The sequence below is a fragment of the Chrysochloris asiatica genome, unplaced genomic scaffold (genome assembly GCF_000296735.1).
Source record: "Chrysochloris asiatica unplaced genomic scaffold, ChrAsi1.0 scaffold00079, whole genome shotgun sequence".
In the NCBI taxonomy this organism is placed as follows: Eukaryota; Metazoa; Chordata; class Mammalia; order Afrosoricida; family Chrysochloridae; genus Chrysochloris; species Chrysochloris asiatica.
Window position 1 is genome coordinate 2775868 of NW_006408597.1, and position 15626 is coordinate 2791493.

Sequence of the window (15626 nt, forward strand, 5' to 3'; positions counted from 1 at the left end):
TTACCTTGTTAAAAATTGATATCTCAATTTTCTTATTTTGAGTCTTGTAAGTTTGTTTTCTCTGCTATTCATAAGGTTTTCAGTGACTAAATATTCAGAAGTAGTTCGTTACTCCTTCTTCCTAGTCTGTCTTCGTCTGGCAGCTCATCTGAAACCTCAACCATGATGATCCTGCTGATATTTAAAATACCAGTAGCATAGCTTTCAGAATCACAGCAACTCACAAGCCATCACAGTATGACAAACTTGCAGATGAGTGTGGTGCATAAGGTCACCATGAGTCGGTACCCACTCAATGGCACCTAACAACAACAACATGTTTGTTTTACTTCGTTGTTATATGCTGTTGCGTCGGTTCCGACCCAAAGCGATTCTGTATTGGCATTTCTGAGGAGCAGCTGGTGAGCTTGAACCGCTGACCTTGTGGTTCAAACCAACCTTCCAGTCCAGCACATTAACCCACTGTTTACTTTGGGACTGTTTTACTTTGGGTACTTGTATCTCTGGGTTGAATCTGGGTGGTGATGTCATTCGTGTTAATCCCAAGTTGTCTGTTGTTAGTTCTCGGTCCAAAGAATTCCCTTTAGTATTTTTTTTATAAGGCTGGTCTGGCTTTTACAGATTCCTTTCATTTTTGTTTATCTGGAAATGTACTAATTTAGTCATCAGATTTGAGGGACTGCTTTGCTGGGTATAGAATTGTGGTGAGCAGTTGTTTCCATTCAGTCTTGTATGTATGTCATCTACTGAAAAATCAAAGTTTAGTCTTATTGGTTCTATTTTACAGGTAACTGAGCTGCTCTCAGGATTTTTTTCATTGCCTTTGGTTTGGGGAAGTATTATTATAATATGTTTTTGTGTGTTTCTTTTGGGAACTATCCTGTTTGGAGCTCATTCAGCTGCCTGGCTGCATATCATGACTTTTATGATGCTGTTGTTGTTGTTGTTAAGTGCCATCAAGTTGGTTCCGATACATAGTGACTTCATATAGGGTTTCTGCGGAGCAGCTGGTGAGCTTGAACCACCGACCTTGCAGTTCAAATGGCTTTGCAGTCTGGTGCATTAGCCTGCAGTGCCACACCAGGACTCCTTTATGATGTTAGGGAAGTTTTTTTCCAACAGCTCATCAACAATTTTCTCTGTGCTTTTTTTGGGGGTATGTTTTCTTGTTCTAGAATTCCGATCACATATAAGTTATTCCTCTTGATAGTGTCCCACATAATTCTTAAGCTTGTTGTTGTTGTTTTTTTTAATTGTTTTCTAACAAATTAGTATTGAAAGTTTTGTCTTCAAGCTCACTAACTCGACTTTCCATTGATTTGGTTTTTCTTGGTGTCGTCTGGGATCAGGGAACCTGATCCAGAAGTAGTTTGTCTGAGGTCAGGGTGATTGTTCTCAGAAAACTGTACTGCATCAAGTTAGCCAGCAGTTCACCCTGTTGTCTCCTCTCTTGCTGCTTTTACTCAGCTTCTCCTCGTTGATGTTCAATCCACTTCGTATCCTTTCCTCTGAAGCTCAAGCTTCCAGGAGTCTCATTATGTCTTTCATTTGGTCTGTGTGTCTTTGTTGCAGAGGGTCTTTGTAGCTCCTCTGCCTACACCAGAAATTTGTCCACTTAGTATCTTTATTAATAGTTTAAGGTCATAGCCCAGCTTTTCCTCCACCATTCCCATTAGTAATTTATAGATGAATGAATTTTAAAAATGTAATATATGCAAGGGACTTCAAAAAGTTCATGGAAAATTGAATTTTTAAAAAAAAGGTATTTTTTCCTCAAACTTTTTGAAGCCCCCTTGTACATGCAATGGAGTAGTATTCAGGCCTAAAGAGGAATGAAGTCCTGACTTACGTTATAACTTGGACAAGCCTTGAAAACAGTGTGCCTAGTGAAATTGTATGAGCACATTACAGGAAGTGTCTAGACTAGACAGATGCATAGACAGAAAAGTTTACTAATGCATACAGAGTCAGGGGGAAGGATGAGAGTTATCATCCAAGAGAGACTGAGCTCCTGTCTGTGGTCATGTGAACGTTCAGAAATGTATAGTAGTGATGGCAGTACAACTTGATGACTATAAGTAATGTCACTGAATTATATGATTAAAAATGGATAAAATGGCAAACTTGATATAAATATTTATCACAAAAAAATAAGTTTTTAATTAATAATCAGAAGCTGTCGAGTATAGGAGCACAGATTCTTGGAGCCAGGTTGCATTGTGTACAAATCCTAAGGCCACCATTTGCTCAATGGGGGACAGGACAAATACTTTAATTTTTTTGCCTTAATTCCCTCATCCTTAAATAAGGATGTAGTCTGCGTATTTTAGGATTGTGAGGATTAAATAAATTAGTACAAGTATAAAGTACCAAGAAACCATGGTTGTTTTGTTGTTAAGTGCCATCAAGTTGGTTTCAGCTCATTGTGACCATGTATAGGGTTTCCGAAGAGCGTCTGGTGAGTTTAAACCAACGTCCTTGCAGTTAGTAGTTTAGTGCTTATCGTATAGTTCCACACCAGGACATCATGTGGTTAATAAGTGCTGGCAGTTACCAATATTCACGTGTCTTTTTCAAACTGTATGCTGAGCAAATCATCTGAGAAGCCGGGTTATATGAAGAAAAACATGGCATCAGGACTGGAGGAAGACTCTTTAGCAGCTTGCGATATACACATGATACATCCTTGCTTGCTGAATGTGACGAAGACTTAAAACATTTACTGATGAAAATCGGAGAGCATAGCCTTTGGTATGGATTACATCTCAATGTAAAGGAGCACTCTGGCTGCACCTAATGACTGCCACCAGTCAAAACTGCTATTTTTCTGTCTCCATCTGCAAGCCTGCCTCCTGGCCACCAGCACTCAGACCCTCTCTTTCCACGAGTCGAGAGTCCTCAGCTGCTCTCTCTCTCCATGTCATCATCTCTGCCTCCATCTCTGGTGTCTCTGCTTCGCTGAATAGGGTCCCACATTCTGCTCATGCTCTTCTCCCTTGATGGTGCTAATGTAAGATTAACTACTCCCCACTTTTTGTTACAAAACTTCTACCGTTAGTTACAGTTGCAACATTCGCAATTAGTCATGATAACAGTTACTCACTATTGAATCATAAGAATCTTATCCCCTTCTCTTTTCACCAGACCCATCTAGACAAGATGAAAACTATTCAGTGGGGATTCTACCCACACACACACTCTGAAACTAAACTCTCTCTTGAAAACTTGTAAGTCAGTCACTTCGTGCCTATATTCCTCCCTCCCACCCTTCATTTTAGGTTGTTGTTGTTAGGTGCCATTAAGTTGGTACCGACTCATAGCGAGCAACTCAATGGTTGGTTTGCACAGCAGAACAAAACACTGCCCGATCCTGGGCCAACCACACTACTGTTGCTATGCTTTAGTCCATCGATGCTGCCACTTGGCCAATCCATTTCATTGGGGGTCCTCTTTTTCTCTGATCCTCCACCTTACCAGACCTGATATCCTTCTCCAGTGCCTGCTCTCTCCTGACAGTATGTCTGAAGTATGAGAGACGAAGTTTGGCCATCTCTGACTGCACTTCTTCCAAAATAGATCTATTGGTTCTTTTGGCAAACCATGGCACTTTCAATAGTTGTCCATCCCTATCAACCCTGTGTACAGAGGGCATTAATTATGTTTTATGCTGTAAGTTTTTAATAAATAATCTTTTCTTACATCTACCAACTTAAAGAATTTCCTTTCCATCTCTGGTTTATTCCCAGCCTACCATCTTTAGCATTAGAAGACCATTGGTGACCTCACCCCCAACAGAGCAATGCCAATAAGCCTGGCAGCTGCTCTCCCATCCAAGGACTAACCAGGCCCAACCCTGCTTAGTTTCTGAGATCGGGCGCATGCTGGGTGGTTTGACTGGCCATAGGCTGGTAACTGCTCTCTAAAGCCTTCTTACCCTCTTGAACATCTCTCTGTTTCTCCTGTTTCTCTCCTTCAGGTCCAAATTAGGTCTGCAATTTCTCCAGCGGTTTTTGCAGATACAGAAGGTTTTGTTCCCATCTTGGTCATCAGAGAATGTCTTGATGTTCTTGACCCTTCTTTGTGTGGCCCTGCTGGGTAAGTGCTTTAGCCCAGGCTAGAGCAGGGAAGGCAGCCCTGGTCTGGGGTCCTTTTCCTTTTCCCTAGTGTGTTGATCTGGGGAAGCCTCCCACCTTCCATTCTTACTCATCACTGTTTTCTGATTCCTCCTCGTCTAGAACAACTGGTGATCTACCAGGTGGGCTTGATCCCCAGTCAGTTCTACCAGGTCCTGGGGAGCAAAGACTTGAATGGCTTTAAGAGGCTGACTTTCCTGGCTGTTGTGCTCATTGTTCTCAATGCCACGGTAAGGTCCTCTCCTCGCGTCTTCCTTCCTACCTAGCCTGGTATGAGTGGAACGCCAGGGACCAAGCTGTGGGTGGATGTTCCCTGTCTTTTCTGGAAACCTGAAGATCAGAAGCATAGGTAGAGCATTGAGTTTGCTGTTGGGATCCCTTCCTCAGTGGTTTTAAGCTCCTAAGGCTAGCCATGAGGTTCTGGTTTAATTAAGCATGTCATGGAAATGATCATTGTCCCTTTATTCCTAGAACTTTTGCTTCAGGGAGCTCAGAGTACTTTAGACCTGACATCAGTAGCAAAAGCTGCTGCTCCTTCGGGGGACTGAGCCTGACTCAGCCTAGTACCAGTCACACCGCCCAGTCTTTGCATTTACTGTGTTCTCACCTAGAGTAGCCTCTTCCCCGCTGGCCCTCATGCTCACTTGACTAAAGCTTGCTCGTCTTTCAAGAGACCTCTTCCGAGTCCTCCCTAACTTCCTTCTCCAGGTTTCCTCTACCCCTTCTCTATACAAGGGGACTTCAGAAAGTTCATGGACAAATGGAATTGAAAGATAATGCAGTTGTTCCACACACTTTCAGAAGCCCTCTCATACTTCCCTAATACCTTGCACTAAACTCCTCTGTGTTGCTCTTTCCAACCTTTGTCATTGTCTGTCTCCATTCACCTTTTCCTAGTGCTTAGTAAATGGTGAGTGAAGGTTTCTGTCAGCACTCGAGCCTACTGCTTTCCACCAGACTGTGTTTTCTAGGGGGGCCCTTTCTCATCACACTCAGGTTAAACCTTGATGGCTCTTCAGTCAGTAAGCACCTGTGTATCCAGATCCATGCACCAGGCTTTGGGGATGAAGGAGTAGAACCTAAGTGGAATAGAAGATCGAGTCCCCAACCTGCAGCTCATCAGCCATCAGGATGAGGCAGTAGAAAGACTGTAGAAAGGAGCTCATGTCCCTTTGGTATTTGGTGACAGAATGAGCACATGAGTGAACGAGGAAGGGAAACGCCCGTGACTAGATGCTGCAAGCAAACAGAATGCTGAGTAGACAGCAGTCAGAGTGGGCTGGGGCTGGTCGGCAGAGGCTTCCTGCCTAGTGCTGAGCTTTGAACCCAGACTTGCAGGAAGCTGTCTCCCTCCTCCTCCTCTTCCCCTTGCCTCCCCCACTACACAGCTCAAGAGCTTTGACCAGTTCACCTGCAACCTGCTGTACGTGAGCTGGAGGAAAGGCCTCACCGAGCACCTCCATCGCCTCTACTTCCGGGGTCGCGTGTACTACACCCTCAACGTGCTGCGGGATGACATCGATAACCCGTAGGCACCCAGCCCCTCGCCCACCCTCAATCCTCACTACCCTCCGAGTGGCCCCGTCCATCTGGCTTAGCCCTAGAGAATACTGCTGACATGTAGCTAGAGAGCTGGAAGGAAGGGGCCAGGCCTCTGGGGCAGCTCCCTTTTGTCCACTTTGTGTCCTGGCCTCCAAATGAAGTGCCCTCTGAAGAAAGGGTCCTCGCCAGACTTTTCAGTCCCCATTGTCTCCTCCCAGCTTTTAGCTCTCACATTTATTACTCCCCATTCCCCCTTTAAAATAGGCCCTCTCTCAAAGGGTGCAGTGAGAATAAAAGGGAACAATTTGTATTACGGACACATAGCAAGTGCTCCTGTGTAAGTTAGCTGTTACTTACAGGTGAAGAAACAGGCCCTGAGAGTACAAGTAACTTACCCAGCTCATGTCTCCTTGGGAATGCGAGGCAGGAGTCTCTGGTGGTGAAATGGGCCATATAGGGTCTGCATATGGCACACCTGCATCCCTGCCCCACTCACCACCCTGCCCCCAAACACTTTGTTGTCTAGGGTGACCTTTCCCCTAGTCAAGGGGAACCTCACAGCTAAGTTTCTTGGCAGGCTGCTCTTCCCCATGGCTCCGATCACCAGAAACTTCCTCAGCTGGCTAGCTTAGGTGGGGACAGACACACGTAGAAACTCTGGGGAGGATTGAGATAGCTCAGCTTTCCTGATCTTTCAGATCCACTCATCCAGCCCCAAGTTGGTCTTGGCCTCAGCTCATCTGGCTCAGACCCCTTGATGCTAAGTGGTAAACTAAGACTCCATAAGAAGCCACTCTCCAGAACCCTGTTTAAAGCTCCTAAGAGTCTAGTTGTCTAGGAAATCAGCCTACGTCTGGGTCCATCTTCCAATGGGCTCATTCAGTTAAGAGATCATGTGAAGCTGTCTTGGCTCTTCATGGGCCCCACCACCACCACCACCACCAGCCCAGCTCCCTGGGTCCAGTTACTTTGTGTCGTTGACTATAGGGACCAGCGCATCAGCCAGGATGTGGAGCGGTTCTGCCGGCAGCTCAGCAGCATGGCCAGGCAACTGATTATCTCCCCCTTCACCCTTGTCTACTACACTTACCAGTGCTTCCAAAGGTGAGGCTTTTCCCCTCCACCCAGCCTGGGGTTCCCCAGAGGTCAAGAGCTCACACATTGGGCAGAATCTGCTCTTAGGTCAGGGTCCATGTGAGGTTTGGCTTCCCTCCCTCCCATCTGCACCCCAGGAATCTTCTCACCTTGCATGCCTGGGGCCCCTGCCTTCCCTTTGGCCCCATGGTGTTTGTCCAGAGATCATGGTGCTCTGATGGCTTAGAACCAGTACCAGATGTTCCCACCCACATAGGAGACCCACAGAGCTGCTGAGATGGAACGGGGGCTGCCTGGAGGAGGACAGAGGCAGGGCTGAGACCTCCCTCTTTTTCTCTGGTTTTCAGCACAGGTTGGCTGGGGCCTGTGAGCATCTTCGGGTATTTCATCCTGGGGACCATGGTGAACAAACTTTTGATGGGCCCCATTGTGGCGAAGTTGGTGCAGCAGGAGAAGCTAGAGGGGGATTTCAGGTGTGTCAGGCATGTGGTTAAGGGAATGGGCCCTGGAGAGAGAGCGTCTAAGTTCAGACCCCGGCTGTGTGGTCTTGGGCAAGGCCCTTCACCTCTCTGAGCTTTGGTTTTCTCATCTCTAAAATGGAGCTGTTGCTATGGCCTACTTAGAATGTGAGGATTCATGAGTTTATACACGAGACACTCTGAGAACAGTGTCTGGTTGGCCTTCTCACATGTTCCTGGTTCAGCCATCCTGTTTCGGGTCAATTCGGGCCTGGGAGCTGGTGGGCCCAGCCCCTGCTCCATGCTTCTTGGCCTTCTGCTTCCGGCCTGAGCGTAAGAGGATGAGGTGCTATCTATGGGCAGTGACCTACCCTCCCTCTCTGCCTTTAGAGCGCTGCTGCTCCTCCACCCACCCCTTAGTCAGTCTGGGATAGAATTGGGCAAGGCAGCTGCAATTCTGAGGTGGATTCGAGTTTCCCTGTGTCTGAAGGATTTGATCCAGGGCTCTGTTCTCAGCACATTCCCTTTGGCCTGTCCAGGTTCAAGCACATGCAGATCCGGGTCAATGCAGAGCCTGCTGCTTTCTACAGGTAAGTCAGGAGGAGACCACTGTGTGCTCCCCCCACCCCCCAATTTTGTCAGAGCTGAGAGTGGAGAAGGAAAGTGTCCCTGAGTTTAGGTCTGAGTGTGACCCTCCGCCTGTACCTCTCCCTCTTTCCACTTGTCTGCCTCATCTTTAGATCCAAGGGCTGATTCTTAAGCTGGTGGTGCCCCCTAGTGGCTGGCCGTCGCCCTGTTGTTGTTAAAGTGCTGTCAAGTCAGTTCAACTCTTAGCAACCTTGTAGAGGGTTTCCAAGGAGCGGCTGGTGGGTTTGAACCTCCGACCTTGTGGTTAGCAGTCCTGTGTTTATTCTACAGTGAGTGCCACATGAGGACTCTGGCCTGAAATGAATCAATGCTTCATCATTTGCAGATTACCGTGAGGCATTCCCTCTACCTGTCTGAGTGGCAATGTGTGAGGTGTCTCATGGGAGGGGAGACCTGCTCCCCACAAACACTCTCCAAGTCACCAAAGGGGCCTACTGACAGCAGTGGTGGGCACTCTCTCCCTCCCCTCCAGGGCCAGTGTGTCCCTGTGCACTGCTGATGTGAGACCTCTGGGATCAGTATTGAGACCCATACCGCAAGCCCCAGAGGTTTGTTCAAGTTGTGGAAGGGACTCCTTGGATCACCAGTTCAGAGTAGCCCTGGGAGGAACCTTTGCTTGCCTCTCAGTCTCTGCTGCAGTTCATAGCTGCCACCACTTGTTGTTAAGTGCCATCAAGTGGGTTCCGACTCATAGCAACCCTGTATAGGTTTTCTGAGGAGCGGCTGGTGAATTTGAACCACCAACCGTGAGGTTCAAACTGACCTTGCAGTCCAGTGCATTATCCCCACAGCAGCACACCAGGACTCCAACACTTGGGGACACCAAAAACACTCTGTGGAATCTGGTTGTGGGTGGGCTGGATGTGTGGCAGGTTTACTTTTGGTATCTGCAGCTCATAATGCTGGGACTTTTGCTTTTGTTTTTAATTTTAAGTGCTGTCAAGTCGGTTCCAACTCATAGCAACCGTGTATAGTGTTTCCGAGGAACGACTGGTGGCTTTGAGCTGCTAACATTATGGTCATCAGTCCAGTGCGTATCCTCCAACACCATACAGGGACTCCCATAAAGCTGGAAAAACAGATTCCTTTTTGGCGCTCCCAGCAGGTTTTTCTGTGACCTCTGTGTCCCTATCTGTAAAAGCTGACAGTCTCCTGAGATGCCCCTCTCTCTCTCTTCCACCTTTTCTAGTGGCAAATTTCTGTCATCCTTGAAACCCAGGTCACTTCACCTGGGGGGACTTTTCCACATTCCTTGGTGGTCAGACCTGTCTGTTGCCTTATCCCGGGGCGCAGGCTTCTTGGTGGTCAGCACGTCTGCCTGTCTGTGCCCCCTGTGAGCCTCACCAGCCCAGGCACTGCCCACCTCATGACCCCACTAGCTAACTGACACAGGAGTCTCTGATTAATATTCTCGGCTGCTAACCAAAAGGTTGGAGGTTTGAGTCTGCCCAGAAGAACCTCAGAAGAAAGGTCTGGTGATCCACTTCCCAAAATTCAGCAGTTGAAAGTCCTGTGGAGCGCAGTTGTGCTCTGACACACAAGGGGTTGCTGTGAGTTGGAATCAGCTTCACTAGCAGAGTCTAGCGCGTAGTGACCAGTCTGCGGATGCTTGTTTCATCACTGCAGTAATTATCATCAGTAACTCTAATGCTTACTCTAACCTCTCACCATGGAGTCCTTGGGTGACGTCTTAACCAGCAGCTGAACCTCCCAGAGATGCCTCAGTGTAAGGTGATCTGCTTCCAAAGCTAACAGCCATGAAAGTCCTAGAGAACAGTCTCCTCTGTCCATGTGGGATGTGGGATCGCCAAGAGTTGGATCAACTCAGTGGCAACTCACAACAGCCGATTACAAAAATATTATCAACTCCTCTTCAAGATGGAAAACTAAGACTCAGAGACTTCAGAAACCTGTCCACATCACCCAGTCTGTTTGACTAAACACAAGATCAGCAGCACTGCTGGGAAACCCCATACAGGGCTTCTGTGAGTCAGAACCTACTGGACAGCACTTAACAGAATGGGCTTGGTCTCTAGAGGAGGGCGTGCTGTGGGGGCGGGGTCCCCCTGCTGGCCACATGGACATGCCAGCCTTTCTCATCAGGGCTGGGCACGTGGAGCACATGAGGACAGATCGAAGGCTGCAGAGGCTCCTGCAGACCCAGAGGGAGCTGATGTCCAGGGAGCTCTGGCTCTACAGTAGGTGGAGAAATCCTGGCTCCCAGGGTCCCGAGCCTCAAGCTGGGGTAGTCGCCTTCCCTGCCCACATCTTCCCGCGTGCTCACAGTTACAACAGATTTTCCCTGACAGAGTCACCAGGGGAGCCACTGCCTTTGCCCTGAGTGTTCTCAGGAAGAGGTGGACTCAGGGACCCGCTTGGCCTCCTTGGCTTCCTGCTGCCCATCCCAAGAGCTGTGTCCCCCAAAGAGCACTTGAGTGGTCCAAGTCGCTTACACAGTCTGTCTTCTATAGTTGGCGTAAACACATTTGACTATCTGGGCAGCATCCTGAGCTATGTTGTCATTGCAATCCCCATCTTCAGTGGGGTGTATGGAGACCTGAGCCCCACAGAGCTTAGTACCCTGGTCAGCAAGGTAAACATTCCTCGCGGTGGCCCCTCAGGTCTGCCCCTCGGCCCTTTGGCCCAACAGCCAGGGCTGAGGCTGGCAGTGACTGTCCTCCTCCTCCTCAGAATGCCTTTGTGTGCATCTACCTCATCAGCTGCTTCACCCGACTCATAGATCTCTCCACTACGCTCACCGACGTGGCCGGCTATACCCACCGGTGAGGCTGCATCCAGCCCCTCTTCAGTCTCTGCAAAGTAGCTGAATGAGAAAAGGGACAGAAAGGGCACCATACTACAGTAGTGGGCGTGGGGCAGGAGAATGAGTATAGCTTTCACCCGGGCTCCCCTGCCTCAGGTTGTCCTTTCTTGCCCAGGATTGGGGAGCTGCAGGAGACCCTGCTGGACATGTCCCTGAAGTCACAGGACTCTGAGGACCTGGACGAGAGCAAATGGGACATGGACATGTGAGCACTGGGCTGGCAGCGGGGTGCAGTAGTTGGGAATACAGCTGTGGAATCACTCAGCTAGGTTCACCCTAGAGCCGTGTCCTTTCCCAGCTGGGTGGCAGGGTTGTGAGGATTCCGTGAAAGAAATCGCCATCTTGTGGAGACACGCTGTAAGTGTTCACAGTCACTACTGCTGTTCCCACAGCCACTGGGGTCTTGTACATCATTCCCCCAGCTTCAGGAAGCAGAGCACAAACGTGCCTTCAGGCTGGGCCCAAGTATAAAAACAGAAGTCAGAAACACATCCTTCCTGGGCCTCTTTCTTCTCCCAATGAACCCTGACACCTGCCTGTCCCCAGGCCATCTCAACTGGTGGTAACCCATGTGTGCCTGAACAAAACTCTACTTCGTAGATTTTTTTAATGACTGATTTGTTGGTGCTAGATCACCAGGCCTTTCTTCTAAGGTACTTCTGGGTGGACTTGAACCTCCAACCTTTAGGTTAGTAGTCCAGCACTTCAGTGGTTTGCACCCTGCAGAGACTCCTTGCCTTTCCCCTGGGCGTGCCTATTCTTGTTCCTCAGTTAGACTCGGAGGCATCTTTATTCATGGATCTTTGCTAGGTCTGTAATGCTTTTGACTTTTCTGTAGATTAAGGATTTGTTTCATCTCACTTTTCTTGGGAAAATACTTTTATGTGTCTCAGTTTCTTTTTCCTCTAAAAAGGGTGATGCCAATGGTTAATGTGATTGGCTACTAACCAATAGGCTGGAGGTTCAAGTCCACCAGAGGGACCTTAGAAGAAAGTCTTGACGATCTGTTTTAGAAAAATCAGCTGTTAAAAACCTATGGAGCTCAGATCTACTCTGACACACGTGGGGTCGCATGAATTGGCATCTACTCAACAACAACTCCTTTGGTTGCTTTTCCTCTTAGTGTTGTTATAAAGATTAAGTGTGACAATCTGTGATCTGTACTTAGGTGATGACTGGCCACATAGGAAACACTTCAGTAAATGTGAACAGTGTGAGTTCCAGGACCTACCGTCTCCTTTCAGGAACTCCTGCTCAGAAGTGAAGCTTCATGCATCTGTGTGCCCAGGGACTTTAGGAACTGGTGGCTTTGTTGGGGAGACAGAATCCACAGTGGTCCAGGAGCCCCACAACTGTTGAGAATTATGATCCCCATTCTTACAAATACTCTAACCCCACTGTGACATAATGAAAACACCTGTATTAGAATTAAACAAAGCCAGCTCTGTGCCACCCTGCTCTGGACCTTTGGACAAGTTAGGCACACCTGGTTCTTAGATTCCTCATCAGCCAAATGAGAGTACCTATGAATTGTGGGTGCTAAAATGAACCAATATTCCCAGCCTATTACCTTTGGTGCTCTACCTGCACCCCTTATTCAGAAAGAGAAGCTCCTCCCCTTGGAAATTCTGGTGCCACTGCGCTCCCTGACTCCTCCCCCTTCCCTGACGTCAGGGCGCCGGGGTGGCCTGCAGAGCTAGCAGACACAGCTTTTGCCCTGGAGCGAGTCTCCATCTCGGCCCCCTCCTCGGACAAGCCCTTAATCAAGGACCTGGGCCTGAAGATCTCCGAGGGCCAGAACCTGCTCATCACGGGCAACACGGGCACTGGCAAGACCTCCTTGCTGCGTGTGCTCGGTGGCCTCTGGGAGAGCACTCGGGGTGAGAAGTGCGCCTGTCCTGCAGTGACCCTGGGCATGGGGGAATCCTGCCGCCTTTGTTGGGGAAAGTAGATGATGAGGCAGAGGGAAGAGGGGGCAGTTACCCCTCTGGGAGATCTCAAGATGGAGGGGGGTCTGTGGGCCCTGCAGGCTCAGTGCAGATGCTGACAGACTTCGGACCCCACGGGGTGCTCTTCCTGCCTCAGAAGCCCTTCTTCACTGATGGCACCCTTCGTGAGCAGGTCAGCCCTCCCCTCCCCGTCCTTTCACAACTGGCTCCTGGCAGTGTGGTTGCTGGCAGGTTTCATTCTCTAGGGTGTCATGGGACAGAGGGTGGGATGAAAATGTCCCATGCCAGGAAGCTTGCATTCACCACCCATGACTTGGCCCATGTATTCAGGTCAACTTCTGAATCCCACCTGTTTGCTGAGTACCAGTGCTGGATCCTGGGGTCCCTTTCTCCCAAAATACTTCTGAAGGTTGCATTGACCCTGTATCATCATCTGCCAGCCCCCAGCCTCTCCCATGGGTCCTCAGGTGGAGAGGACCTGGCTTCCCTGGAGGTTCCTGGCATGTTTCTAGGAGAGGGTAGGCTTATGTGCTGATCTCCTCTTGTTGGCCTTCCTAGGCCAATCTGGTTTTTGTTTTATCAGGTGATTTATCCCCTGAAGGAGATCTACCCAGACTCAGGTGAGCTGGAGCCTCCATACTTCATGTCCTCCCATCTCAGTTGTCCCTGCTGTGTGTGACCGTGGCTTCACATGTGCTTTTTGGAAGAGACCCAGCCAACTGCTAGCCTCAGGTTCTATCTGCTCTTCCTCCTTCACCTGTGCACTATTTGGGGTCTATACCTTTATCTCATCTTGCTCTGTCTACCCCTCCATGGGCAGAGATGCCCAGTGGAAGCATGGAAGTAATGCTCTCCTTTCTTCTTGTCTCTGCTGCCTTTCCCTTCTGGTGACCCTGGTCAGCCACCATGATGTGCGCCGCCCATCTGTGTGTCACTTGGTTACCCAGAAGGAGCTGGTCTTCTGAAGAAGCCACCTCTGTTTTGCAGGCTCTGCTGATGATGAGAGGATTGTGCGGTTCTTGGAGTTGGCAGGCCTTGTAAGTGGAGGCAGGGCCCCTGTGATCCAGAGCCCACCTGGTAGCACTCACCTGCCACTTCCTTCCCAAGTGCTGGCACCTGCACAGCCAGACTGTTCTCAGGGTGCAGGACTGGAGGTGTGAGGCAGAAGTGCAGGGGTACACAGCTGAGTGCATGGGCAGAGGTGCTGGGAGCTGTTGGCCCAATACAGACTACAGAAGTTCACTCTGTCGAGAATTTTTAAAGACTAGCAAAGCTGACTCCATCTGTCTGCTCCTACTATCAGCACGCCCCAGCAGTTCTGAGCAGTGCAGGGCACAGACGGCTCCACCTGCTTAGTGTGGACAGCTCCCCCCACCCACACGGTGTCTCCGAGGGATGTGGGGGCTTGGGGAGATCCTCAGGGGGGCAGGAAGCAGCACTGGTCCCTTTCTGAGATAGCATATATCTGGGTCTGTTACAGTCCAGCTTGGTGACAAGGACAGGGGGCCTGGACCAGCAGGTCGATTGGAACTGGTAAGGAGGAGGTTGGGGTGTGCCTGAGCCAGTTACCTGACGATGGCTGTAGTCTCAGGGACCATGACTTCTGACCACAAAGCCAGATGTTTGGATGGTCTGTTGAGGTCATGTTTTATGCCTTCAGGAGCAGAGTTTGGGGCTTACCTGTGTGGGCAGCAGGGCTGTGGATGAAAGGAGTGAGTGAGAGAACCTCCTACCCAGGCCCATTCTAGGCCCAGGCCAGTCTGCAGCCCAGATCACATGCTAATTGCCCTTCCTAGAGGCTGCCACCTGCCCTGTAGTGTGGGCCTTCAGGCTCCCTTCTCCCCTTTCTTCAGGTATGACGTTCTGTCTCCAGGAGAGATGCAGAGGCTCTCCTTCACTCGGCTCTTCTACCTGCAGCCCAAGTTTGCAGGTGAGGACCGCCCGGCAGATGGACAAGCGCAGATTCATGTCCACCTGGGCAAGTATGCACATGGGTAGGAGAGCACACCTGTGCACACTGGGCATCTCTGTGTGCCCTGCAGAGGAGACCCCTAGCCCTCCTTCCCTGCTCTCCACCAGCTTCGAACAGGATCACAAGCCCTTTCCAGAAGCAGCCTTGGATGTTCTAGTACAATTTGTAATTTCGCTGCCATTGCAGCAGCTGGAGCCTGGGAGTCAGCTTGAGGGACTGCAGCAGGCCTTTGATCTCTACCTGCTGGTTCTGTCCTCAGTGCTTGATGAAGCCACCAGTGCCCTGACAGAGGAGGTAGAGAGTGAGCTGTACCGCATCTGCCATCAGCTGGGCATGACGTGCATCAGCGTGGGGCATCGGCGTAGCCTTGAAAAGGTACCCATGCCCCTGAGGAGGAGAAAGAGCCCAAAGACTGGGCCTGGTTGGGGCCAGAGGTGCCTAAAATGGGGAGAAGGGTAATCAAGAGGGCTAGGGCAGCTTGAACTCTGTGTGCTAGTGGCCTATCTCTTGTAGTTTCATTCCTGGGTTCTGAAACTCTGTGGAGGAGGCAAATGGGAGCTGACCAGAACCAAGGGAGAATGAAGTCAAGGATGCAAATGGCCACTGGAAGGAGAGCCAAGCTCTGGTAGACCAGCAGATTCCAGGAGAGACCAGGTGGACTGGCCTGGGAAGGCATGAGCCTCGGTTTGCCTCACTGGTCCTGGGAAGGTGGGTGTAGCCAGCAGTCGGCTCAGCCTGGTGAGGCCTCCATGAGGCATCCAGCCTTAGTCAGAGCACCTCCCGCGCAGCGTCCTTACCTGGGGCCTCTGTGTACTTGAAGTGCTGATTACTTCCAAGTGACTTCAGATTGTGTTTCCTAAAGAAAAATCTTAACATGTGAGATCTACAAGAAATGAAGAGTCAAAGTGGAAAGAGAACTGGAATCAAGAGATCCTGAAATCTTTGGCTCTTAATTCAGTTAAATTTTGAAATGGTAGATTTTTAACTGTAATTAACTGACCATTT

General features: G+C 49.6%; 1 protein-coding gene across 1 annotated transcript in view; it reads left to right on the plus strand.

Moving 5' to 3' along the window:
- Window positions 1-15203, plus strand: part of ABCD4 (ATP-binding cassette, sub-family D (ALD), member 4) — a 26968-nt gene extending 11765 nt beyond the window's left edge. The window contains exons 2-19 of the mRNA XM_006865609.1: window positions 3977-4095; window positions 4236-4363; window positions 5522-5661; window positions 6663-6779; window positions 7118-7243; window positions 7768-7818; window positions 9980-10074; window positions 10348-10469; window positions 10568-10659; window positions 10816-10905; window positions 12375-12580; window positions 12730-12821; window positions 13233-13269; window positions 13637-13686; window positions 14130-14182; window positions 14503-14579; window positions 14881-14996; window positions 15135-15203. Coding sequence (XP_006865671.1) covers window positions 3977-4095; window positions 4236-4363; window positions 5522-5661; window positions 6663-6779; window positions 7118-7243; window positions 7768-7818; window positions 9980-10074; window positions 10348-10469; window positions 10568-10659; window positions 10816-10905; window positions 12375-12580; window positions 12730-12821; window positions 13233-13269; window positions 13637-13686; window positions 14130-14182; window positions 14503-14579; window positions 14881-14996; window positions 15135-15203 — 1780 coding nt within the window. The remainder of the gene's footprint in view (window positions 1-3976; window positions 4096-4235; window positions 4364-5521; window positions 5662-6662; window positions 6780-7117; window positions 7244-7767; window positions 7819-9979; window positions 10075-10347; window positions 10470-10567; window positions 10660-10815; window positions 10906-12374; window positions 12581-12729; window positions 12822-13232; window positions 13270-13636; window positions 13687-14129; window positions 14183-14502; window positions 14580-14880; window positions 14997-15134) is intronic.
- The last annotated feature ends 423 nt before the right edge of the window (window positions 15204-15626 follow it).